The sequence below is a fragment of the Piliocolobus tephrosceles genome, chromosome 1, assembly GCF_002776525.5.
Source record: "Piliocolobus tephrosceles isolate RC106 chromosome 1, ASM277652v3, whole genome shotgun sequence".
In the NCBI taxonomy this organism is placed as follows: domain Eukaryota; kingdom Metazoa; phylum Chordata; class Mammalia; order Primates; family Cercopithecidae; genus Piliocolobus; species Piliocolobus tephrosceles.
In genome coordinates, this window is record NC_045434.1 from 94,365,127 (window position 1) to 94,390,987 (window position 25,861).

Genomic DNA, 25,861 nt, shown 5'->3' on the forward strand with positions numbered 1-25,861 from the left:
TGCTGGGATTAGGGGTGCCGTTCTATCTCACAGCAGCTGTACACAGGACTCATAAACTGCTCTTTATTGGCATCTGAAAAAGAGGTGCCTCAGCCTTCAAGGCTGGGACAGAAGTTGGGGAGGAGCTGCTCTCCCCGGGCTCAATACCAATAGACCTTCTTGTATTTCCGAGTCTCCTTGATCCCCATGGCCTCCATCACCTCCTCCTGTAGTGTCTTTAGACGGGGCACGTAGGTTCTTTCTAAAGCATCTTCCACTGATGTGTCTTTGGGGCCATCTGTTAAGCCAGAGGAAAGGAGATGGGTGAGAGGGCTTGCCAACTTTCATTAACATCCCCTACTCTCATTCCTAGCACCCACCCCTGACCTTCCTGCCTCTCACTCACCAATCCACGTTTCAGGGACGATGCCATCAGCTCTGGGAAATTCGGGTTTAGGGATAATTCTCCCTGATCGTGTGGAGACTCGTACCCGCTCTCCTGCTTCAGTATATCTCCACTCAATCTCAGTGGGTTTCCTGGTGGATAGAAGAGGTGAGCCTGGCCTATGAGCCGGTTTCCTGCCACCCTCCAACCCAAAAGCAGAGTCAAGGGTTCAAAACACCAGGGTTACCACCGTGTTTCTCCACCTCTGTGTTGGGGTTACCCGCAGGCAATCATGTCCATGAGATGGTCCCTCTCAATCTCCAGAGCATCCAACCCATCATTCCCATTGGACAGCACTTTGTGGACCCAGAGGGTGAGAAACCCTCTGCCCAGAGCCCTGTCGCTTGCCTGTCCATAGGATCCACAAGTTTGACCTGGCGGTGGAGCAAGGGGGCTTCACTAGGGATCATGGTTCCTCGGTAATCCATGGTCTTGCCAATGTAGCGGTAATGCTGTCCAAGAGGGGAGTGTCAGAAACCAAGGGGTGTGAAAGGGGTTTGCCCTTGCTACTCAGTGCATTCAGCCCAAGTTGAAAAGTAGAAGGTTCAGTAATGCCACCCTCCCTTCAGCCAGTCTCCTGCCACCCTGCGCTGCTCGGAATGGAGAGGGACGGATGAGATGGGCTTCCCAAGCGTCCCCATCCTCTCTCTCCACTTACCGTGTTCAGCCCTCCCACGACCACCCAGTTTCGCTGCCGGATAACTTGAACCACTTTGCCCTGCTTTCCGGCATCCTTGCCTTCTAGGATCTCCACCTGTGGGAAGATACGAAGGTTAGGGAGGGGGATCCTTGCCCAGGAGATTCCCCATCACTCTATGCCCTGTATGAGGCTCTCACCGTGTCCCCACGGAACAGATACCAGTCTTCATCAGAGATGGGTTCCACAACCACTGGGCGCCGCCTGAGCCATGGGGGGTTCTTCCTCTTGTCTGCCAAGGAGCCTGGGGGGCTCATCCCATAGCGGTAATTGGGGGGCAGAGTGACCTTGGATGCCAAGGCCAGCAGGGCAGAAAGACGCATGCCTGGAGGCTGTAAGAAATCCCTTTGCCAGCAAAACGCTCAGAAACCTTCCTTGTCAGCTCTGGGTAGATGGATAGAAACGGGAGCAAAGAGGCAAGGGAAGGAACATTTTTTAAAGCACTTACTCTGTTGCTCAATGGACCTCATCACATTGAATATTCACAAGAGGTTATCATCTTTATAGATGAGGAAATAGAAAGGTCAAGTAACTTATTTATGATTACAAAGCTACTACATTGGAGAATCAGCATTCAAACCCACATATATCTGACTTCAAAGTCCAAAAGATTCATTAAGGACAAGGGCCATGTTATCTATCTCAAGTTCATGAATCCAGAGCTTGGCACCTAGTAGGTGCTTAACAAATACTTACTAAATCAATGTGTGAACAGCAGGATAGGAAGAAAACAGATGGAATGCTGGCATACAGCCAAAGGGTAGGCAGTTGTAAGTCAGTGAAATGAACAAATAGGTAGCAGAAATAAAAACTGGGGTTAAAATGTCCCTATCCCACTTACAATTCTTGTCCTCAGACAGGAAATAACCACTCCTCCCTAAGATAGCTCCTTTTCTTTTTTTTTTTTTGAGACGGAGTCTCGCTCTGTCACCCAGGCTGGAGTGCAGTGGCCGGATCTCAGCTCACTGCAAGCTCCGCCTCCCGGGTTTACGCCACTCTCCTGCCTCAGCCTCCCAGGTAGCTGGGACTACAGGCGCCGCCACCTCGCCCGGCTAGTTTTTTGTAGTTTTTAGTAGAGACGGGGTTTCACCGTGTTAGCCAGGATGGTCTCGATCTCCTGACCTCGCAATCCGTCCGTCTCGGCCTCCCAAAGTGCTGGGATTACAGGCTTGAGCCACCGCGCCCGGCCAGATAGCTCCTTTTCTAAAGGAAAAAGACCCAAGGCCAGACTCTAGAATTACTGAGTCCTAAACTTCCCAACTAAGTATGTGCTCTAAACCACTCAATTCTCAACTAATGTGGTAGTGAATGAACTGAAGACATAAATGGTAAGTGCTTCAGTTTACTGAATACTTGCAACTTCCCAGGTGCAATGCTAGGTGCTTTCCTGTATCTCATTTAAGCCTAAGGACAACCAAATGAAGAAGTCACCATTAACCTCATTTTATAGATAAAAATGAACCTTAACTTCAAAGACAAATAAAGATACTACAATGGCATAAAGAGCCCTGGACAGGGACGTCAGATCACCTGGGTTCTACTCCCTGCTCTACCATCATCTTACTGTATGACACTAGGCAACTTTATTTATTTATTTTTTGAGACGGAGTCTTGTTCTGTCACCCAGGCTGGAGTGCAGTGGCATGATCTCAGCTCACCGCAACCTCTGCCCCTCGGGTTCAAGTGATTCTCCTCCCTCAGCCTCCTTCATAGCTAGGATTACAGGTATGTGCCACCACGACCTGCTAATTTTTTTTTTTTTTTTTGTATTTTTAGTAAAGACAGGGTTTTACCATGTTGGCCAGGCTGGTCTCCAACTCCTGAAATCAGGTGATCCATCCGCCTTGGCCTCCCAGAGTACTGGGATTACAGGCATAAGCCACCACGCCCAGCCGGCAATTTAACTTATGAACTTCAGTTTCATCATCCACAAAATTTACAGGGTTGTATGTGTCATTTAGATTATTTTAAATATTTTAACAAAGCAAGGTGCAAAGTAATGTGAGTAGTATTATCCCTTTGGGGTAAATATATGAATATATATTCCAGCACAGTTATATTTATGGAAAGGAAACAAGAAACCAAAGTACTTGTTTTAGGGGAGAGGAACTGTTTGGGAGGTCTGTTAATTCCATTTAGTTTCTTCCCATAATAACGTTTGCATTTTCTAACCAGGTGCACTTAAAAATATGTATTAACGGGTTATCTGAACAGTGAGATATTGGGTCATTTTTCTTCTTTATACTTCTCAGTATAAAGCCCTGATGTTATTTTCGGAAAAAGAAACAAAAACAAACAAAAAAAACCCGTTATTTTCAATTAATGCTGATGGGCCTAGTGTTCCTGTGAGTATTCAACAAATGCTTAGAGAGGACTACTATATGACAAACCTAATGCTGGGAATTTCATTGCTGGCATTTGGTCTTCACATTGCCCAGTGAGGGAGGTGAGGGCACCAGATGCATCATAAAGTCCCTTTTACAGATAAGGAAATCAAGGCCTGAAAGCCGGAGTGACTACCCTGGTTCATACAGTTTGACAGGAGCAGGGCCAATCTTAAGACCCAAGCCTCCCGCGTGATTGCTGCAGGGAGTCCCTTCACCTCTGTCATTCCAGGTCTGAACCACCCCAGCCCAGAGCAGCTTGCATGCCCCCGATATCCTTCCCTTCTTTCCCTCCACAATCTGGAGATGCTGCTGGTGAGCGTCCCGCAGTGGGGCTTTCCCTGCATGTTCTGGAGGCACCGTGCAATATAGCGGGGTCGAAGGTCTGCCCTCTCAGGTCACGGCTGCAAAGGCTTCCCCCACCAGCCTCATCCCAGACAACGTCAAGGCCTAGCTATCTTCAGCACCCACCCGCTCCAAACCTCCGGTGCAAAGAAACCCTGGGGAGGCGACTGAGCCACGGGCAGGGAAAAGATTAGGCTCTTCCCGCACCTGCCTCTCGGAAGAGCACCTCCGGGGCGGGCGGCCCTCACCTCCACTTTTCGCGGCACTTCGGATGCTCAGCACATGGGCCCTCAGCGTCCCCTCCCCTGCCACGCCCGTCGACTTTGTGGGAGATGTAGTCCAAGTGTAAAACAGCGGCTCAACCACGAATGTGATCTCTCAGCATGCTGGGAGTTGTAGTCCGCCGCTAGAAAGCTGGAAACAGGAAGTTTGGCGGGGGTAGGAAATCAAGGAAACCAAAACACACCATGAAGCATGTTGGGAATCGAAAGGCAAGCTGGTTAGGGCGGCCTGCCTGGCACATTCCCGCGCATGCTCTGCGTAGAGGCCGCTGGGAATTGTAGTTTTTAGAGAAGAAGGCTCCATTTTCTAGGTGGTTCTGGCTTCCTGTTCAAGGGGAAGGGCCGCCCTTTCCAGACAGGGCTACAGCCAATGCTCTCCCTGACCTTCTCTGCTGGAGTGGGGGCAGGGCAGATTCAAAAACTGCCGGTAGGCTTTCTAGAGAAAGGGATGAAACGTGGGCCCTTCTTTCCAATGCTAGTAGCCGATCTAGTTACAAAATGTCAGATTTGGAAGGAAACAGAAATGATCTAAGCCAGTCTTTCCACCTAACTCGGGGAGTACTATCGGGATTTCACCCTACCAAGCCCCTCCCCCTACCACCCCATCACCAGCTAAGGGTGGCAGGTACCCCTAGCATTAGCAAGGAGAAAGGGTTATCCTATTATTTGACTTGACCTTTGGGGTCAAAGTTGTTTATACAATCAGCCTCCAAACTCCCACTTCATCTTGGGCTGTGGCCGATACTGGCATCCTCCCACACCCCACTTCTTGTGCAAACCTTTAAAAAAAAAAAAAAAAAACTCTCCCAGGTGCGTTAAACAGTGGCTGGGCAGGAAAGGCAGAATGAATGGTGTGGTTTATTCTAGGACTCTGCCCACAAAAAGTTTGGATTTCCAAATGCCTAAGAATGGAGGAGGCTGACACCCTCTACCTCAATCTGAGATGATCTGGAAACCATTTGCATTCCCTTACCCCACTTTCTGTCTTCAGTTAACCAATACGCCCCAAAGAATCAGTCAGAATCCAATATAGTAATCAACGGGTTTTATTTTCCTAGAACTCAAATCATCTACGGTTCTCAGAGCTAAACTTCCAAAGCTACAGTCAGCAATTTTTCATCAGAGCCCAAGGGAGAGGGGCCAGGGTAAAAGAGACGAGACTGTAGAGAGGCATAGAGAGACCAGTAGGAAGAGGGTGGGAGAGGGCACTTATTTCTCTCTGTCCTCTCAGTGGGTTACAAATCAGATCTGGTGACAACACTGAGGGGGCCAGGTCAGGGTATGTAGATGAGAAATGACACTGGAAGGAACACCAAAGCCCCAGCTACAAAAAGAAAGTCATCAAGCCCCAAATAGAAGGGGAGCCTCCCAGTGCACCTCAGAAATGGGGGCAACAATGGGGAAGGAAGGAGCAAAATGGGGAGCACACAAAGGGTTAGGGGTCTTTAAAATTTTTTTTTGTAGTTTTCTTTTATTAAAAACATTTCCTAAAAAATGTGTCTTTTCTTTTATGTCTGGGTGATATATATGACTATAAGCTGGCCTTGAGCACTGTGCGGAGAGGGAAAAGGACAGCTAGGGGTCTTCCCAAGCATCCCATTTCTGGCTTCAGAGATCTAAAGGGGGACAGATGCTCAATACTCACACCCAAATGGGTAAAGTCAACCCTTCAGGTCTCAGGTCCTTGGCCCAAACAACTAGGAAGCCCCAAAGTCTTTTGATGATTAACTACAACCCCCAAAACTCTTGGGTCGGCAAAAGGAAAAATGGGTGTTGTTAATCATCAAGGATTTATGGAAAGGAGCCCCTCCCCTACAAGCTGTTCCACTTTCCCTGAATCTAGGCAGCTGGGATAATAGGTGTAGCAGGGGACAGGAGCTCAGGAGGAGGCTGCCCTCCTGTGCTGTCCCTATGCCCCATTTGAGGATTGCCCCTCCCAGGCCCCACAAGCCCACCCTGCTGTTTATGCTCCATCTTTTCCATTCCTACCCCTGATCCAAACCCAGAGTTCCAGAATGCCTAGGAGAGTGGGAGAAGGGTGTCAGGAGGTGGGAACAGTTGTCCCAGGCCCCAGCAGAAGCCTGGAAAATAGCTCCAAGCGGAAGGAACACAATGGCCTCATCTCATTCCAGGGAGAAGACATGGCTCTGACTCAGATCACAGGAGAATGGGGACCTAGAGGCGAGGGCCAGGTGGTCCGCCCCATCCAGGTCAATCTCCATGGGCTGGGCTTGGAGTGGGAAAAGTGAGTGGAAGAGGAGAGCAGGTTGGGGTGGGAAAGGGGTTCCCAGTTTGCAGGCCATGGCCAGTTTCCCCAGTAGCACCCAGACAGCAGCAGGAACAGGGTGGGGGCTCCTCTTGAAACATTGGTGGCTACAGGCTGTGAGGGAGAGTTGGAGGGGAGAAGGGTTAATGGTGTGGCCTTGGCCTGGCCTTGCCCCAGCCAGTGCCCGTCTCCTAGGAGAGCCCACCCCACCTCCCCAGAGGCTGGCCACTGCAGGCCCTTTTCATCGTCCTCTCCGAGAGTGACGGGCCCCCACTAGTCCAGCTGCCAAGGGGTCAGGGGGCTCACTCACCTCTCATGATCTCTGATGCCTGGGGCCTCAGCATCTTCCTTGGCAGCCTCTTCCTCTTCCTCCTCCTCTTCTTCTTCCTCTTGGGGAAGCCCCCGGCCAGAGCCGGGCTCAGAGGGGGTGCTATTCTTTTCCACCTCCATAGGAAGGGGCCTCTCGCCCTCTAAGGTGGCTGCCTCCTTCTCCTCTCCTTCAGGGTTTTCTGCCTCCTTGGGACGTTTAGGAGAGTCCTAGGCAGGATTGACAGAGGAAGCGGGCTGAGGCTGGACAGGGAGGCCACCAGCCACCCACTCCTCTCCTCCGGGGCTCCTTCCCAGGCTGACACCCAGTCCTTCCCCAGCCTTACTAGCTGAAATGACTTCCGTGTCCCATCTCGCCAGCTGGGGACTCCCCAAGCTAGAGGCTGGATCTACCTCTCAGACTGGGCACCCCTGAGGCAAAGCCCTGCTCTTCTGGGATACCCCATGGGGAATGCTAAGGGGGGCCCAGGCCCTAGGCAGGCAGCAGTTACCTCCAGCAAGTCCCCTGCTCTCCTCTTTAGCGCTCCCTTCTCGTTCTTCTCCTTGGCTGGCTCATCAATGACCAGCTTCCCTTCCTCGTCGCTGCTGCCCTCTGCATTCCCCTTCTTATCACCGTCACCCTCTGTGGCTTCGGGCTCGGGTTCAGGCTCTTCCACACAGCTCTTTTTCTGGGAGGACTGCAGCAGAGACAGCACAGGCTGAGTGGCACCAGTCGCTGCCATGCTGGGCCCCCACCCCAGACCCTCCCTCGGCCACTCACTCCTTCCTTTTCCCGCCTCTCCCCCACCCCCACCCAGGTGCCCAGTCTCACGAGTGATTTGAGACCCACCTCTGTCGGATTAGCCCCGGGGTAAACCCACTGGCCGGGCAGGCAGGGCTCTGTGCAGGAGGGGGGAGGGCTGGAGCAGGAGGCAAAACCTCGGGTCAACTTCTCCCAAAGGGAGCTAGGACCCTTTCCCCGCCAACCCCCGCCCCCCACCCTCCCGCCTCGTCCTGCCCGGCTCACAAGCACCTCCTCCTGGAAGCCTTCGTGGAAAGAGTTAAGGCCGTGTCCTATACTCACACTGGGCCCAACAAAGGCCTGTCCCCACTTACCGCCTCCATCCTGTTCTTGCCCCCCAGACTGCTGCCTCACAGTTGTCCCTAACCACAACTACGCCACACAGCCCAACCCTATCCCCTCTTGCAGGAAGCCCCCTTCCCACCACCCCGATTAGCTCCTACCCTGAAAGCCCTGGAGTTTCTGAAGACTAAGCATCATCTGTGGGCCGGGGGCTGCCAGAGCCCATGGCCACATCTGCTTTCCAGGGGGTCTCTGGGGCAGGCGGTGGCTCACCTGATAGCCGGAAGCCTTGACGGTAGGGTTGTTCTCGATCTCCCACAGCCCCTCGCTGAACCCTTTCCTCTTGTTGGGCTTGCCAAACTTCTCCTTGGATTCCTCGTAAGGGAAGAGGTCTTTGGGGCCCAGGAATGCCCTGGTGAGAGATGGGAGACTGTGCTCTCAAGCCCCTCACTGCCCCTGAGCTGCACAGCCCGACATGAAAGGGGTACCAACACCACCTCTCCTTCCCCAAAGTAGTCCGCCCGGGGCTCTCCCGACCGATACCCCTTTGGCCTCCACTCACGTCTCGTGGGTCCCGAAAAAAAAGACTTGGTATTTGTTGGCTGTTGATTTCATGGCAGCCTCAGGCATCTCGTCAATCTGGGGTGAGATGAGGGGGTGAGGTCAGCTAGAGTCCTGAGGTTTTGAGTCTGAGGCAGGGGTGCTGACCTCTGAGGCACATTTATATAAAATCAGACTGAGAGGGACCCAGGATAGTCAGTCAGATGGCTTTTGGACCATTTCTAGCAGACACTTTATTCAAATGTCAGACATGAACACCCAACAGAAACCCAGGAATCCCTCCCTCTCCTTCACCAGCCAGACAGCACCCATTTTGCCTCCCAACATGTCTCGCCACAAAGCCCCCTGACTTTGCCATCACCTTGGTCCAACTACTGTCATCTCTTGCCTGGACGAAAACCACTGCCTCTAACTCTTCTCACAATCTCCATTTTCCACAATCTATTCTCCACAATGCAGCCAGAGTGGGCCTTTGGGAATGTTGGTCCAAGGATTTTGTCCCCTTGCTTCAAAACCCTTCAATACCTTTTAAGGACTCTAGGGCCCACTTGTTCACCCCTTCTGCACAATGGCAAGATCTGAATCCCAACTCTGCCCCCACCTGTATGACTTTGGGCAACTTACTGAACCTCTCTCTGCCTCAGTTTCCTCATCTGTAAAAGGGAGACAGTCATAGTACTAAAGCTATAGAGCTGTGAGGATGAAATGACCATAACTTGGCACATGGTACATCCTACACATCATCAGCCTTTCCCAGTACACTGTCCTTTCCGCTCTGACCATGGTTCTTGCGGCCTCTAATACTCACTCACTCCTGATCATCCTTCCAGCCTCAGCTCTGCCATTACTTCCTCCAGAAAGCCTCCCTATCACTCCTGGCCTGGCTGACTCACTAGGTAAAACTCTTTCCTAAGACTTCCCCTTTACAGTGCTTTCCCAGTTCTAATTTTACACTGATTCGTATTATTATTTGACATCTATGTAAACTACCTGGACTAGACCAGCCCCAAGGTCAGAGACCAGCTCTGCTTTTACCTGCAGCACGGTGCTTAGCATACAGTAGGTATACAATTATTTACTGAATGAATTTATCAAACAGATAAAAGCAAGCTGCTCTCGCTGAAGTGGAGGGGTGAGGTTAAAGGGCTGGCTATCCATCACCCGCCGAAAGGCTTCTAGGGAACTCTGAAAGGCACACAGTCAAACTCTCATTTTACAGATGAGGAAACTGAGCCCAGAAAACAAGTGATTTGCCCAAAATAACATAGCAAGTTGTTGAGAACCAGGTCTTGGACTTAGATCACCTGACTAAATCCCCTGCCCCACGTGTGCCCGTGGTGAGGAGGGCTGTGGTGAAGGTGAGAGGTGCAGAAGTCTGAGGTCAGAGAATCCAGAGGCAGTGGCCTCACCAGCCTCTCCCAGATCAGGCCTGGAAGCCCAGGACAAGCTGAGCCAGGGGTGGGTGGGGGGAAGAGGGGGCGGGTGGGGACTACAACTCCCAGCAGCACTTGCAGCAGCCCCAGCAGCCAGGCTTCCCGCCGGACAGAAGCCAGGTGGCCATGATGACTGGGGCCCCAGGCGCAAACAGGAGGGACAGAAAGGCCAAGGCAGTGATTAACACACAGAGACAGGGACAGAGGGCCCAACTGGGGGCCTGGGGAGACAGGGTGGATGGGAATGAGCTGAGACACACCCAGGAGAGGGGGTGGGGGCCTGGACATGAATCTTAGGGGCATCTTGCCCCAGACTTGGAATCTTCAGACTTTTGGGCACCTCCCTGCTTGCCCCGTGGCCTCTGGGGACAGAGGTCCAGCCCTTCCCCCCAGGAAGGCCCAGCACAAACTGGGCCCTTCCCACAACCAGGAGACACCGGGTGTGAGAGCAGGGGGTGGAAAGGCACGCAGCTCCCCCCACAAACACGATCCCCATCGCCATGACAACCCAACCCCGCCCCTGGGGCCACTCAGCAACCAGGAATGTGACTGCCCCTCCCCCCCGGGCCTTCTCTCTGGATTGGGGAGGAGGGGACACTAACACACACCCCACCCCCAAGCCTGCAGTCTGGCACCTGGGTCCCCGGCTGTGCTGGAAACCACAGCTAGGGCTGGATTACCGCTGCAGGGGGTGCGGAGAGGAGGCGGGGGCGGGCGTCCTTCTCAGGAAGCCAGACCTGGAGCAGGGGCAGAGGAGCCAGTCCTCAGCCAGGACACCTGGGTCCTGTTACCAGCTAGCTCCCACCCTCCTCTTAACAGGGGGAAGCAAAAAACAAAACGAGCGCCCCTAGGGCTTAGAGATCCCACGAGGCAGGCATAGGACAATAATAGCAAACGCCTTCCCTAGGCCTTTCTTCTGTGAATCTGTGCACCCAGAACCAGAGGTGGGGGTGGGGACTGAAGGGTCTAAGACTAGGAGTCCAGCAGGGGACTTAGAGCTCTGCATTTTCAGCGCCCACACCTGAGCCAGGGCATTAAGATGCCCACAGTAAATGTGTGATGCAAGAGGAGAAACTGAGGCTTCACAAGAGGGGGTGGGTGGGTGAAGGGTCAGAAATAAGGAGAAATGAAGTTCTTTGCAGACGCACAGACTGCAAAGCGGCTACCTGGCCATGGTCTCGTGCCACCCCAGCTTCCCATGGAAAGCAAACTCAGAGGCAGATAGCTGAACAGTGTGGCAGGGGACCCAGGAGGCCACCAGCTGCCTAGCCCCAGCGGTGGGGGAGAAACAAAAGAACCAAAGGGATTAAAAATAGCATGAGGCACACCAGATATGCCAGCCCTGCTGACTTCTAGCTACATAAAGGATGGGTCTAGATGGAAGAGAGAGGAAGACGGGCCCGAGCAGATAGGCACCTCCCCGCAAAGCATCATCCCACCTGGCTCCCTCACCTAGAGTGTAGGCACTTGTGAGGGAAGGGCCAGGGGAGGTGTGCTCTTTTCACTTAATGGAATTCCTAACCCTTCAACCAAAAGGGGAAAAATCCCTTCTACAGTGGCACCTCTATTCCTCAAGCTACAAAGGAAATGTCCTTTCTTACATTTGGAAGTGGAGGGCAGTTCTTCCTAGATGTAGAGGATATGAGGTCTCGGGGCAGCCCTGTACCCCAATACAGACATCTGTCTTCCAGGCGGTGCCTTTATATCCAGGCTGTGACTCAGAACAAGTGAGTCAAGGCTAACTGGGTCAGGGTGGCGCCAAATAGTGCTGGGGACCCCACTGTACCCCCTCCACTAGCCAGTAATAGGGGAACTCGGCTACCTCTTAACCATTCCAGATCCAGGCAAGTTGCTCCTTCTTAGGCCTTGCATTTGCCCGATTCCATCAGACAGGCTTGAACACATAAAATACCACCCTCCCAAGCCACAGACACTCTCTGAGGTCCAAAGAGGAATCTGAAGTTTTCAGGTAGAGTGGGGAAAGAGAACTGAACACCTCTCCCCCAGCCTCAAACTAAAAACAGACTCAACACTTAGGAAGGCAGCAGGGAAGGCTAAGCACACACTGGCTGCCAACCAGGGTTCTGACCACCACACCCAGGGCTGAGGCCCAACCTGACCCAGGAACCGGAAAATCTGGGGCAGGAGACAGTTGGGGCCAGGAAAGTGTGGCAAGCCCAAGAGGCAGAAAAGAGAAGGTACAGGGGGAAGGGGCACGGGAGGAAAGACGGGTGACCTGGCTGCCCAGGTTTTCTGGGACTGTGAAACAGGAAGCAGCCAAAGGAGAAAGGGACCGGGGGGAAAATCTCTGAAGTATTGGAGGTTGTTAAGTACTTGGAGATCCCCCAGGAAGTTAGGCAGGCGGAAGAGGGAAAGGAGAAGGTTAAAATGGAGTCACACCATCCTTCCAGGCAGGTCCTGCCTATCATGTGGCCCCTCTGGCTGGGCTCTCTCTCAAGCACTGGGCCCTTCTAGTTTCACCCAGAATCACCCATCCTCCTCAGCAGAGGGGATTGAAGAAGGAAAATCCACGCACGAGCCTTCTTTATGGCTGAAGATTCGGGCTTCCTACGAGATGGGGGAGTTAGTGAGGTTCCCTCTTTTTTTTTTTAGGAGCTTAAGGCAAGAATAAGCATTTATTCTCTTACAGGGTTTCTGAGGGTCAGGAATCCAGGAGTGGCTTAGCTAGGAGGTTCTAGCTTGGGATCTATAAAGGGATTGTAGTCAAGAAGTTGGCTGGACGTGTAAGTCCCTGTGGTAAGCAATTGAAGCCTCTGCCATCGGCCATGAGAGCGCCATCTTGGAAACAGATTCTTCAGCCTCAGCCAAATTTTCAGAGGTTCCCTCTTACTTCTCCTCCATCTCAGGAAGGGCCCCTCAGGCTCTGCCTCTCTAGGGACTAAGACACAGTCCAAGGAATGGTGAGGAGACTTGAGGTCTGTTCTTTTGGAGTACAAGGGGACTGTGTCTGTGAGGTAACAGCCTTGGGTGTAGCCCTCCCTGCAAGTATCCAATCAAGAGCCGGAGACAGGCAAAGTGTGGGGTCCTATCGCTTTGAGATCCAGTCTGATCTCCCTACCCCAGTTCTAACTTTATCTAAAAGGTCCAGGCCTCAACAGAGGAAGAAACGCTGCCTCCCCTGTCCTTCCCTTCTGTCCTGGAGGCCCAAAGTGGAGAGGAAAAGGATGGGATCCCTAGTCCCAAGGACTGCCCTTACTCCAAAGGCCACCAGAAACTTGAGGTCTTCCTCACAGGGGCCAGTGTGGGTCCTTCTGTGTCCCTACCCCTTTTCTCTCTTACCGGATGCAGAAGGGGTTCCCTGCAACCTACATTCAAGCTAACACCCCCTCCCCAGGGCTTATCCAGCCTCTGGACTTTGTCCCACCCTCAGGAGGTAGGAACAGTAGAGACCTGGGTTCAGTTCTTGTCCTGCCCACCAGGGCCTTGGCATCTGGGCCGAGAAGCCAGTGGGGTCAAAGGGTGCAGGGTAAAGTACACGAGAGTTCGCACATGGAGAGTCCCACTTCTCTTTGTACTTCACTCCCATTAGCAGAAGCTGGTCCTCATTTGATCCATCTGAAAGTTTCAGGGAACCAGGAGCTGAAGGCACGTGGGATTAGGCACACTACTAAGGAGTGGGTACAGAGCGAAGAAGGGTCTCTGAGTGGCCACAAAGTTGGCCTGATACACTGAATGAGCCTGGGCCAGACAGACACAGACTTACACTGAGAAGAGCACCCCAAAGCCATGTAGTCCTTCTGCCCTTGGATTTCACTCTACAGCAGTCCTGCTCTCTAGGATACTGAGTCATGCCCTCGCCCAAAACCAAAGGCCCCTCTACACCAACTTTAAGTGCCAAATGCACTGTCCCCACCCCCACTCCTTTCCCCCAGCAACTGGCAACCTCCCATCCTCCTTACTTAACCTGTCTCAGTCCTTAGGGGAAACATGAGGAGCACACCAGGTTCGGCTGCAGGGCCCCACCCTCCCACCTGGCCAGGTGATGGGGTTGTGGGGAGCTCATACTGGCGGGCTGAATCAACCACATGGCAGAGACTGCGCCGTTCTGGCGGAAGATCTTCACATCTGAGCCAGGGAAGGAACTTGGGCTCCCCCAACCCCTACTAAGAGGCAGTCTGTGCTGGATTTCCTAATACCACAAGGGAACCTGTCACCTCAATCCTAAATTTGAGTTAGCAACATATGGAGGAATATTTCTGTGGAGCTGAGGGCTGATGGGTTCTGACGGATAATTTCCAAGCCAGGTAGATCCCCTTACGCCGCCCCCAACGATCCTTCGACCTTCCCAACTTTAGACCTCTTACAGATGCCCCAAACCAAAGTTTCCTAGAAGCGAACTCCGCCTTCATCTAGCCCTCTCCGGGTTGGGATCCTTCTTAACCATTTATCCAGGAAGAGAAGAGTTTGAACTGGGGGCGACAATCAACGAACAAACTGGGGGTCTCTAAGGGGGTCTTAAGAGGGGTGGTGGCGGCGCCTGGGGTCGGGGAAAGGAATAACACGACTGGCCCAAAGCCAGACTTCGCGCTCGAAACCTCTGGGAGTATGGGGGCTGGGGGCGGAACTGAGCACGCGGAGCCGGGGGCCGGGAAGTGACCGGCGCCCTCGGATCCCCACGCCGTGCACACGCCACTACGCGCGGACACCGTGCCCGCCAGGTGTCTACCCCCACCCCCGCCCGCCTCCACCATTATATAACCGGCGGGTGGGCTTGGAAACTACAGGGAAAGAGTCGGAGACCCACAACGCCCCTGCCCCCACCTCTGCCCGCGCCGCGCGGAGCGCTCGTGCCCTTCCCGGTGTTATGCAACCCAAGCCCGCAGGGGGTTGGGGGCGGCGGGCCGCGCAGCTCACCCGGGCCGGCCAGTGTGGGTAGCCCTTCATCTTGGCGAACACCAGGTCCCCGCATTTGTACTCCTTCTGCCGGTTGGATCGCGACATGGCGGGGCTCCGGGCGCCCCGGGCTCCGCGCCGGGCCGGGAAGCGCGAGCCCAAGTTTGCGCGTGCGGCGGTGGCGGCGCCGCTCCGCTCCGGCCCTCGCGCGGCCCCCGCCTCGATGGTGGCCCCCGGCCCGAGCTCCGGCGCTGCCACGGCGTCTCCGCCCGCGCGCCACACGGACGGGGCGGGCGTGGATCGGGTCAAAGCTCCGGCGCGGTGGGTGCGCGCTCGTGCAGTTGTTTGTGTTTGAAATTCAATTGCTCCCTCCTCTGCGCGAGGCCTCTTCCTCCACCCCCCGCCCGGTCCCCACTCCTCCTCCTCCTCCCTCCTCCCGGGCCCACTCCTCCTCCTCCCCCCGCCCCCCCGCCTCGCGCTCCCTCCCGCGGCGGTTTGATGCGTGCAGCTTCTTGACGCCCAGGGCCTGCCACGGCCCAACGCCCAACCTGGAGCCGCCTGACGGCGCGTGGCGGCACAGGCATAAGGAGTCGATCGCCGAGCTCGCCGAGCAGGCTTTGTGTCCCCGCTGTCGGTGGGTGCCCGCCCGCCCGGGAGGAGCTGGCGCCCGGCTGGACGGAGCGGCCCCCGCCCTTCCCCTGACTCCGCGGAGTGCTCACCACCGCGGCCCCAGCGCAGTTAAGTGTGGACGTCTATACGCGGTTTCCGCCTGCCCTCTGCTCCATCTCAATCCACGAATATTTACTGGGCACCCTCGGTTCTTGGCAGTGTGCTAGGCGCCCAGGGCGAGAGGAGTGGGCACCGTGCCGCTCCGCGCACTGGGGTCCCTCCTGGACCCCGCGGTGCTTACTGTATGTGGGGTGGCCCTGGAAACGTCGGGGATTTGAGCCCTACGTCCGCCTTTGCTAAGGAGGAAAGGCTTGAATTTGGTAGCCAGGAGATGGCCAAGGAGTTGAGGCACAAATTGGCCACCTTCCGGGTGCATTCGATCTCGTTTCTCTACGCTACTGTCTTGCCCAGGAGACTTGGACTCAATGGCTAGTTAACCCCGCAAAGATGAGCTCAGTTCTAGTGGGTTACAGTATAATGCCAATAAACCCAACCCTTTCAGTAAACTGTGAAGACTGAGGGGCCAGGTGCTACCTCTTTTAGGAGGTGGGGAGGGGGGTCTGGGAAGGCTTCACAAAGGTGGTGACTGAACTGGGCATTAAAGAATGAGTAGAATTCTGCCAAATTCTGAGAGACTACATTTTGGCCTAGGTTATATGCTAAGAAGTGATAGAACCAAAACTTGAACTCAGGTCTCTTCCATTACGCTAAATAAGACTTTATTGCAATTACGTCTTTGATTTGCTGTCACTATATTTGCCCACATTCCAGACACCTATGTTCCCTTAGAAATAAGATATTTGGATCTTATGTTACAGCATTTACATGTCCTTAAAATTTAGCAACAAAATATGCTAGGTTTGAATAGGTAAAATATGCATGTTTTTCTTCCCACGTTTCCTGATCCTATTTCAAAGCATATGCAAAGTCTCCCTGCAAGGAAGTCCAGGATGTAGCCAAAAGTTCCAAATCCACATCCTACCCTACTGTTCATCAGTCCTGAGAACTTGGACAACCTCCTGGACTCTGAGCCTCAGTTTCCTCTGCTGTAAGATGGGATAACATGACTGCCCTGGTAACTAACATCAGAGGCATAGAATGGCTGCTTGTCATTAGGGGATGCCTGCAGTTGTTCCCAGAGTCCTGCATGACACTTGGCTGTCCTTATGTCCATGGCAATATGTTTCATAACTTTTGCCTTTATAACAGTGTGGCCTCTCAACCATAGTTCCCCTTGTGATAAGAGGCACACCAGGCTGCTGGCACAGGAGGGGCATTCTGGAAGGTCCTATTGCAAGAAAACAGCCAAGCAGGCCCTCAGCCACAAGCTTGTCGATTTGTTTCCATAGCACATTCAAACTTGTTGCAACAGAGCAACTAGGTTCTAGTTGGTGTTTACTCTACAATGCATTCCATTTTGAAATGCAGTCAGTGTAATAGTCCAGATTCTATCAGGCTAATCTTTTTGTTAGCAGAGAATCTTGTCACAAGTTCTTGAAGATGTTTCCAGATTAAGTCCAGCATCAGGACAGGTTTCCTTTAACTGTCTAAGTGATTATTTTATTCTATCTATCTATATATCTATCTATCTAGGACAGAATCTCGCTCTGTTGCCCAGGCTGGAGTGCAGTGGCGCAATCTTGGCTCACTGCAACCTCCGCCTCCCGGGTTCAAGCAATTCTCCTGCCTCAGCCTCCTGAGTAGCTGGGATTACAGGTGTGTGCCACCACGCCCAGCTAATTTTTGTATTTTTAGTAGAGACGGGGGTTTCACCATGTTAGTCAGCCTGGTTTCGAACTCCTGACCTCGTGATCTGCCCACCTGGGCCTCCCAGAGTGCTGGGATTACAGACGTGAGCCACCACGCCCGTCCTAGGTCATTATTATAAATATGCACAATTTCAATGCAACAAACATGGTTTGTTTGTTTGTTTAATTGTTGTTGTTTTGTTTTGTTGAGACGGAGTCTCGCTCTGTTGCCCGAGCTGGAGTGCAATGGTGCAATCTTGGCTCACTGTAACCTCTGCCTCCCAGGTTCAAGCAATTTTCCTGCCTCAGCCTCCTGAGTAGCTGGGATTACAGGCATGCGTCACCACGCCAGGCTAATTTTTGTATTTTTTTTTTTTTTTTTTTTTTTTTTGCTGAGGTGGAGTCTCGCTCTGTTGCCCGGGCTGGAGTACTGTGGCCAGATCTCAGCTCACTGCAAGCTCCGCCTCCCGGGTTCACGCCATTCTCCTGCCTCAGCCTCCCGAGTAGCTGGGACTACAGGTGCCCGCCACCTCGCCCGGCTAGTTTTTTGTATTTTTTTAGTAGAGACGGGGTTTCACCGTGTGTTAGCCAGGATGGTCTCGATCTCCTGACCTCGTGATCCGCCCGTCTCGGCCTCCCAAAGTGCTGGGATTACAGGCTTGAGCCACCACGCCCGGCCTAATTTTTGTATTTTTAGTAGAGATGGGGTTTCACCATGTTAGTCAGGCTGGTCTCAAACTCCTGACCTTGTGATCTACCTGCCTCGGCCTCCCAAACTGCTAGGATTACAGGCGTGAGCAACTGTTGCACCTGGCCAACAAACATGCTTTTAAACTATTTTCCAATTTGGTACACTCAATTTAGTAAAAAGCAAGAGCCCTTCCCATTTCTCCACTTTGTTGCATTATAATAGCCAGTTTGGAAGTGGAAATAGGCTTCTAAATTCTTGTTGCAGCAAAATCTCTTGGGCCTCTCATTCAGTCCACCATGCAGATGCTGGTTGCAATAATACAACCAGGGTTCCCTTTGTTGCAGTAATCTCCCAGGCCTTGGTTGCAATTTAATATCCAAGTTCTCCTTACAGTAACATCATCAACCAACTCGCAGCTGCCCCTAACAACTAAGCCAAGAGCTGCAGAGGGTCAGTTACACAGGAGGGCATAAGCCTGCTTCCCCTGGGATTCACATCTAACCTAGTGCTTTGCAGACTTTAACGTGCAATCAAATCACCTGGGAATCTCTTTTTAAAAGAGTAGATTCTATGCCGGGCACAGTGGCTCACGCCTGTAATCCCAGCACTTTGGGAGGCCAAGGCAGGTGGATCACCTGAGGTCAGGAGTTCAAGATCAGCCTGGCCAACATGGTAAAACCCTGTCTCTACTAAAAATACAAAATAAAAATTAGCTGGGTGTGGTGGCAGGAGCCTGTAATCCCAGCTACTTGGGAGGCTGAGGCAGGAGAATCACTTGAACCCGGGAGGCAGAGGTTGCAGTGAGCTGAGATGGCACCATTGCACTCCAGCCTGGGCAACAAGAGTGAACCTCCGTCTCAAAAACAAAACAAAAAGTAGATTCTAATTCAGGAGGTTTGGAGTGTGTGCATTTCTAACGCGCTCCAAGGTGCTGTTGCTGCTGCTTAGAACCATCATTTGAGTAGTAAGGGTCTAAAACAACACAACTCACAAGCCCTCAACCCACCAGCCCAGGTTGGAACTAGTTTACAAATGTCTCAGTGAAATGATTCTGTTGATGCTGGTGCGCACTTCTACATTTATGTGGGGAAAGAGGTCAGGACAGAAGTTGAGGGACTTGGGGCCCCAAAGCAGATAAGGTTGTGGGGTGCAGATCTGGCTCTAGGATCCTGAAGCGAGTCTCTGGAGGAGGTCAGGCAAAATGGTGGCAAACTTATTTCTGTACGGATCAGGAAGTTGCTGACAGGAGCAGAGAGGTGGAGTTTACTGTAATGGAGGAAGGGGTGGTGTAGTGAAAAGAAGCTGGTTTGGCTTGTCAAGGGACTTGGTTTGAATCCTGCTGGCCGTTTACTCGCTTTAGGGCTTTGGGTAAATTACTTAACTAGAATTTCTAAACAAAATTTTCTTCCACTGTGAAAAATGAGAATATAAAACCTCACCTGCTCATTCATAGGTTCAAAGGAAATGTCCACTTCCTTTCCTTTAACTCCCAACGGAGTCGAGGGGTTTGGCCCTCAAAACTGTATGACCTGCTGACATCACGAACTTCTTGGCCCAAGTTACACCCTCTGTAAAATGAAGAAGAGAAGAATGGTTAGATTAGACCAGTGGCTTTGAAAACTGTGCCTCCATTGCCTACTTCCACCCACGCCACCCAAAATAACAGAGCAGCCCTGCCTTTGTGCATTCTATGTGGAGTCAGAGTGGTTGAGAGTATGGGCTGTAGAGATAACAGCCTGAGTACTGCCACCACCACAGACACTTTGTGTGTAACTTTAGGAAAGACACTTAACTACCCTGAGCCTCAGTTTCATTTCCAGAAAACGGGTTGTAATTAGGATTGAATGAATGAATACACTGAAGTTCTTTAGGCCCGGGCGAGGTGGCTCACGCTTATAATCCCAGCACTTTGAGAGGCCAAGGTGGGTGGATCACTTGAGGTCAGGAGTTTGAGACCAGCCTGGCCAACATGGGGAAACCCCATCTCTACTAAAAAATACAAAAATTAGCTAGGTGTGGTGGCAGGCCACCTGTAATCCCAGCTACTCAGAAGGCTGAGGTGGGAGAATCGCTTGAACCTAGGAGGTGGAGATTGCAGTGAGCTGAGATCATGCCACTGCACCCCAGCGTGGATGACAGAGTGAGACTAGGTCTCAATAAGTAAATAAATAAATAAATAAAGTTATTTGCATAGAGCCTGGGATATAATGAGTGCTTAATAAAATTGGTTATCACTATTTATTGTTATATTAGATTTTGTGTAATATTTGGTTTGGAAAAAAATGGATTCCTTCGCAGTAAGCTTCTGAGGTACTGGCATTATGCCCTGACAAAGCTGGCAGTACCACAGTGGTTTAGGGTGTTTAGGATGGAGTTGGGAGTCAGCTTACTTGGGTTTGAATCCCAGCTATACTACTTGCCAGCTGTGTGACCTGCAGCAAGTTACTCAACCGTCCTGTTTCTCAGTTTTCTCATCTGTAAAGGGGGATGCTGCTAAACCAGTTAATATATATAATATATGTAAATGGCTGGAGCAGTGCCTGGCCCATGGCAGATACTATTAGTTACCATGTGTTAGCTATTAGCTGTTAGTATTATAGTATTAGCTATTTTTCTTTAAAATGCCTATGTTTTCTAACTCCTCTGTATATAGATACAACATAATTAAAAAGTTATGTTTTTTAAAAGATGGTCCTTTTTTTTTTTTTTTTGCCTGTTGCTCAGGCTAGAGTGCAGTGGTGCAATCTCATCTCACTGCAATCTCCATCTCCCGTGTTTAAGCAATTCTCCCGCCTCAGCCTCCTGAGTAGCTGGGATTACAGTTGTGCGCCACCATGCCCAGCTAATTTTTGTATTTTTAGTAGAGACAGAGTTTTGCCATGTTGGCCAGGCTGGTCTTGAACTCTTGATCTCAGGTGATCCACCTCCCTCAGCCTCCCAAAGTGCTGGGATTACAGGCGTGAACCACTGCGCCTGGCCGGATTCTGTTTTTTAGAAAAGGGAAAATTGGAAGAGTTATTCTCTAAGTCTCTACTGGCCAACACGTGTGGCCATTTACATTTAAATTAAAGGCCAGGCAAAGTGCTGTAATCCCAGCACTTTGGGAAGCCAAGGCGGGTGGATCACTTGAGGCCAGGAGTTCAAGACCAGCCTGGCCAACATGGTGAAACCCCATGTCTACTAAAAATACGAAAATTAGCTGGGTGTGGTTGAGCACAACTATGGTCCCAGCTACTTGGGAGGCTGAGGCATGAGAATCACTTGAGCCCGACAGGCAGAGGTTGCAACGAGCCAAGATCATGACACTGCACTCCAGCCTGGGAGCAAGACTCTGTCTCAAAAAAGAAAAAAAAAAAGTTAAATTTAATTTGACTACAATTAAGTCCAGTTAAATATTCAGTTCCTTAGTTGTACTGGCCACATTGCAAGTGTTCAGTGGCCTCATATGACTAGTATGGTGTATATACAGAACATTTCCATCACTGCAGTAAGTTCTATTGGACACCTTTGTTCCAGGACAGTGGCTGTCGACTGGAGCTGCACATTGGAGTCACTTGAAGAATGAAAAGATATGGCCGGGCGCAGTGGCTCACGCCTGTAATCCCAGCACTTTGGGAGGCTGAGGCGGGGGATCACCTGAGGTCAGGAGTTCGAGACCAGCCTGACCAACATGGTAAAACCCTATCTCTACTAAAAATACAAAAATTAGCTGAGTATGGTGGTGTGCATCTGTAGTCCTAGCTAGTCAGAAGGCTGAGGCAGGAGAATCACTTGAATCCAGGAAGCAGAGGTTGCAGTGAGCCGAGATCGTGCCATGCACTCCAGCTTGGGCGACAGAGTGAGAGTCCGTCTCAAAAAAAAAAAAACCCAGAGAAAGAAAGAAAGAAAAATAAATAAGGTTAAATAATTAGCTGGGTGTGGTGGTGGGTGCCTGTAATCCCAGCTACTCAGGAGGCTGAGGCAGGAGAATCACTTGAACCCAGGAAGCAGAGGTTGCAGTGAGCCGAGATCGCGCCACTGCACTCCAGCCTGGGCGACAGAATGAGACTCTATCTCAAAAAAAAAAAAAAGTGCCTGAGTCAGACACCCCAGAGTTAGATTTAATTGCCATAAAAGGATTTGGCCAGGAGAAAGACATGAGTAGAGGTGAATTTCTAGTAGTTTTATCTGGCAGCAGTACAGAGGTGGAAGGGCCTGAAGTTGCTAAGCCAGGAGAGGGAGGACAGCAGCAGTCCTGGCTGAGTGAGGTGTACCTGCATGGGGAAGGGACTGTGGAGGCTCCTGGGGCGTTGTATTCCTGGGTTCTTTTTTCAGCTCTTTTCAAGAATGGTGGTGACAATGAATGGCTCGTTGGCCCTCAAAGGAAAGATCTTCACCCTTAGTAGGGCAGGAAGCGGTCGAAGCACCTGAAGATCTTCATGAGTTCCAGGCCACCATCTTTAAAATCTGGTTTAATGTTTTGTGTAGGTAATACATGCCAGTGATGCAAACTTTAGGAGGTAAAGGGAGTGATTTACTGAAAAGTCATCTCCATGTTACCCCTCTCCCTTACAACCCAGTTTTCTCCTTAGAGGCAGAAATACTACTAATTTTGTGTGTATTCTTCCAGTAATATTATTTCTAATTTTCAAGCAAATGCAGAGTATCTATTTCCTTTACACAAATTGTGACACACCATATACACTTTGCTCTTTTTTACTCAGCAATATATTTTGAGAGTCCATATTAGTACATAAAGATCCACCCCATACTCCATTCTTTTTTTGTTTTATTTTTTGAGAAGGAGTCTCGCTCTGTCACCCAGGCTGGAGTGCAGTGGCACAGTCTCCGCTCACTGCAGCCTCCACCTCCCAGGTTCAAGTGATTCTCCTGTCTCAGCCTCCCGAGTAGCTGGGATTACAGGTGCATGCCACCATGCCCGGCTAATTTTTGTATTTTTAGTAGAAACGGGGTTTCACCATGTTGGTCAGGCTGGTCTGAAACTCCTGACCTTGTGATCTGCCCACCTCAGTGTCCCAAAGTGCTGGGATTACAGGCGTGAGCCACCACACCCCACTGTGCCCTGCCACCCCATTCATTTTAATGGTAATAGTTTATAATCTTTCTGTATCATAAATTGTTATTTTACTTGCATCCCAGGACTGGAACTATTACACATTATTTAACCAGTCCCCTCTTGATGGGCATTTAGGTTGTTTCTTTTGATAACAAAGATAATGCAGTAGTAAATAATACTGCATACATTTCATCTTATTCAGGAATGAGGATCTCTCACCATTTTTCTTTCCACTTTGCAAAGTGAAAAAGATACAAGGCCATTCATAGCAATACTGTTTGCAGGAGTTTGCTGACAAGCAGTACTGGAAGTAACTTTGCTGCCTGCAGACAGGGGTGCCATATGTTAGATGAGAAGCCCACCATTCTGTACAGCCACAGCCCCCAGGTATGTCTGCATTCCTGTGGTCCCTGGAGATTAAAGTAATGTGATGTGCAGCCAGAGTGAGGCCAACAGATTTGCCATGGCTCTGAGCATGCCTGGTCATACTCTTCAGCCCTTTCCCACAAGGGTGTTGCTGGTGAGACACTGGGGACAGAGGCCTGGGGAGGAGAGGACTCAGGAAGGCATGTGAGTGAGGAAGGGCCAAGTCCTCTTTTCTGGACTAATAAGATTGAGCCCTCTCTCTCAGGGTAGAGGTAGCCTCCCCACATGCTGGGCAGTAGCTCTGGCCAGGCTGGTGGAGGCTGATTGTGGTTCTGTAGAGGACAGATGGCAGGGTGGGGGCTGAAAGGCCATTTCTGCCACCACATTGCCTACGGGCTCAGGGCTTCACTCATTCACCCGGTCATTCATTTATTCACTCTCACATATATTCCTTGGGCATTGTTAGGTGTGTGCCAGGCCCTGGATGAGTGTTGGGGGATGGGAGTAGTTCTAAAGATGACAATGACAGGTGGCTGGCCAGGACGAGAAAGAGGCTCATCCATGAATCCTTTGCTCTTCAGCCCTGGGGCCTGTCAGTCACCCTGACACACCCTGATCCTGGTCTGACTTCATCGTTCCTGTTTGTGAGCTTTTATTTTTCTCCAAATTTTATCCTTCCCTGACCTCTCCTTGCTTTTTTCCCCCCAGCTTTTTTTTTTTTTCTCCCACAGTATCTTTAAAATTCAAAGTATACATGGAAACCAAAATAAGATTATATCAAGAGGCCAGGCGCAGTGGCACACGCCTATAATCCCAGCACTTTGAGTGGCTGAGGCAGGCAGATCGCTTGAGCTCAGGAGTTCAAGACCTGGGCTACATGGCAAAAATGTTTCTACAAAAAAATACAGGCAGGGCGCAGTGGCTCACGCCTGTAATCCCAGCACACTGAGAAGCGGAGGTAGGGGGATCAGCTGACGTCGGGTTTGAGACCAGCCTGGCCAACATGGTGAAACCCTGTCTTTACTAAAAATACAAAAATTAACCGGGCGTGGTGGAACATGCCTGTAATCCCAGCTACTCGAGAGGCTGAGGCAGGAGAATCACTTGAACCCACAAGGCGGAGGTTGCAGTGAGCTGAGATTGTGCCACTATACTCCAGACTGGGCAACAGAGTAAGACTGTCTCCAAAAAATAAAAAATAATAAAAAGCCCAGACGCGGTGGCTCACACCTGTAATCCCAGCACTTTTGGAGGCCGAGGCAGGCGGATCTCGAGGTCAAGAGATCGAGACCATCCTGGCCAACATGGTGAAACCCCGGCTCTACTAAAAATACAAAAATTAGCTGGGTGTGGTGGCACGTGCCTATAGTCCCAGCTACTCGGGAGGCTGAGGCAGGAGAATTGCTTGAACCCAGGAGGCGGAGGTTGCAGTGAGACGAAATCGTGCCACTGCACTCCAGCCTGGCGACAGAGTCTCTGTCTCAAAAAAAAAAAAAAATAAAAAAAAAAAAAAAAATACAAAAATTAGCCGGGCTTGGTGGCAATGGGTCTGTAAGGTCCCAGTTACTCCTGAGGCTGAGGTGGGAGGATTGCTTGAGCTGGGGAGGTCAAGGCTGCAGTGAGCCCAGATAGCGCCACTGCACTCCCACCTGGATGTCACGGTGAGATCCTGAAGTAAGGAAAAAAAAAAAAAACAATATATATATATCTATATATATATCTATATATATATCTATATATATATATCTCAAGACACTAAAAAATCTCTTACAAATCAACAAAGAAAAGGACAAACAGGAAAACAAATAATTACATGAACAACAGTTTCATATAAGGAAAAAGAAAACAGGCCGAGCATGGTGGCTCATGCCTGTAATCCTGTAATCCCAGCATTTTGGGAGGCTGAGGCAGGAGGATTGCTTGACCTCAGGAACTCAAGATGAGCCCTGTCAAGAGGCTGGTAGCCTCTTTAGTGAGACCTTGTCTCTACTAAAAACAAAAAAATGTAGCTGGGCAGAGTAGCCTGTTTGTTTTATCTCTATTATTTTTATTAGAGGCTTTCCTCAATATATAACCCTTGATTCCTGCTCATGTATAACAGCAGTGGGCTAGAAAAGCCACTTTGTACCTCTGAGTACCTGGCTGGGGCTTGTCATACTAAAAACTTTACATCATGGCTGGGTGCGGTGGCTCACGCCTGTAATCCCAGCACTTTGGGAGGCTGAGGTGGTCGGATCACCTGAGGTCAGGAGTTCGAGACCAGCCTGACCAACATGGAGAAACTCCGTCTCTACTAAAAATACAGAAAATTGGCCGGGCGCTGTGGCTCATGTCTGTAATCCTGGCATTTTGGGAGGCCAAGGTGGGCAGATCATGAGGTCAGGAAATTGAGACCATCCTTGCTAACATGGTGAAACCCCGTCTCTACAAAAAATACAAAAAATTAGCCGGGCGAGGTGGTGGGTGCCTGTAGTCCCAGCTACTCAGGAGGCTGAGGCAGGAGAATGGTGAACCTGGGAGGCGGAGCTTGCAGTGAGCTGAGATCGCGCCACTGCACTCCAGCCTGGGCGACAGAGCAAGACTGTCTCAAAAAAAAAGAAAAACCAAAAATTAGCCGGACGTGGTGGCACATACCTGTAATCCCAGCTACTTGGGAGGCTGAGGCAGGAGAATCACTTGAACCTGGGAGGCGGAGG

The 25,861-nt window shown here is 51.1% G+C and overlaps 2 protein-coding genes and 1 long non-coding RNA gene across 8 annotated transcripts; 1 reads left to right on the forward strand and 2 right to left on the reverse strand.

The window, feature by feature from the left end:
* Positions 1-40: 40 nt before the first annotated feature.
* On the reverse strand, positions 41-4,330 carry MRPL24 (mitochondrial ribosomal protein L24). 3 transcript variants are annotated; one of them, XM_023214093.2, is made up of 6 exons: positions 4,058-4,330; positions 1,262-1,505; positions 1,083-1,178; positions 773-876; positions 386-516; positions 41-277 (listed from the first exon to the last, which is right to left on the reverse strand). In XM_023214093.2, exons 2-6 carry the CDS (start codon positions 1,442-1,444, stop codon positions 141-143), a joined length of 651 nt encoding a protein of 216 aa, XP_023069861.1. In that variant the 5' UTR covers positions 1,445-1,505; positions 4,058-4,330; the 3' UTR covers positions 41-140. The 3 variants fall into 3 exon arrangements, with proteins under 3 accessions (XP_023069861.1, XP_023069862.1, XP_023069860.1); XM_023214094.2 differs by having other exon boundaries at positions 3,977-4,330; XM_023214092.2 differs by having other exon boundaries at positions 4,099-4,329.
* Positions 4,331-5,161: 831 nt separating this feature from the next.
* On the reverse strand, positions 5,162-22,228 carry HDGF (heparin binding growth factor). 4 transcript variants are annotated; one of them, XM_023214089.1, is made up of 7 exons: positions 21,997-22,228; positions 19,183-19,311; positions 8,350-8,426; positions 8,061-8,199; positions 7,216-7,401; positions 6,708-6,934; positions 5,162-6,511 (listed from the first exon to the last, which is right to left on the reverse strand). In XM_023214089.1, exons 2-7 carry the CDS (start codon positions 19,192-19,194, stop codon positions 6,505-6,507), a joined length of 648 nt encoding a protein of 215 aa, XP_023069857.1. In that variant the 5' UTR covers positions 19,195-19,311; positions 21,997-22,228; the 3' UTR covers positions 5,162-6,504. The 4 variants fall into 4 exon arrangements, with proteins under 4 accessions (XP_023069857.1, XP_023069858.1, XP_023069856.1 ...); XM_023214090.2 differs by lacking the exon at positions 21,997-22,228 and adding an exon at positions 19,421-19,469; XM_023214088.1 differs by lacking the exons at positions 19,183-19,311; positions 21,997-22,228 and adding an exon at positions 14,657-15,057.
* Positions 15,149-24,364, forward strand: LOC111543813. Its single transcript, XR_002731954.1, has 3 exons — positions 15,149-15,372; positions 21,260-21,416; positions 23,084-24,364. It is a non-coding gene; the product is annotated as an uncharacterized LOC111543813 (long non-coding RNA).
* The last annotated feature ends 1,497 nt before the right edge of the window (positions 24,365-25,861 follow it).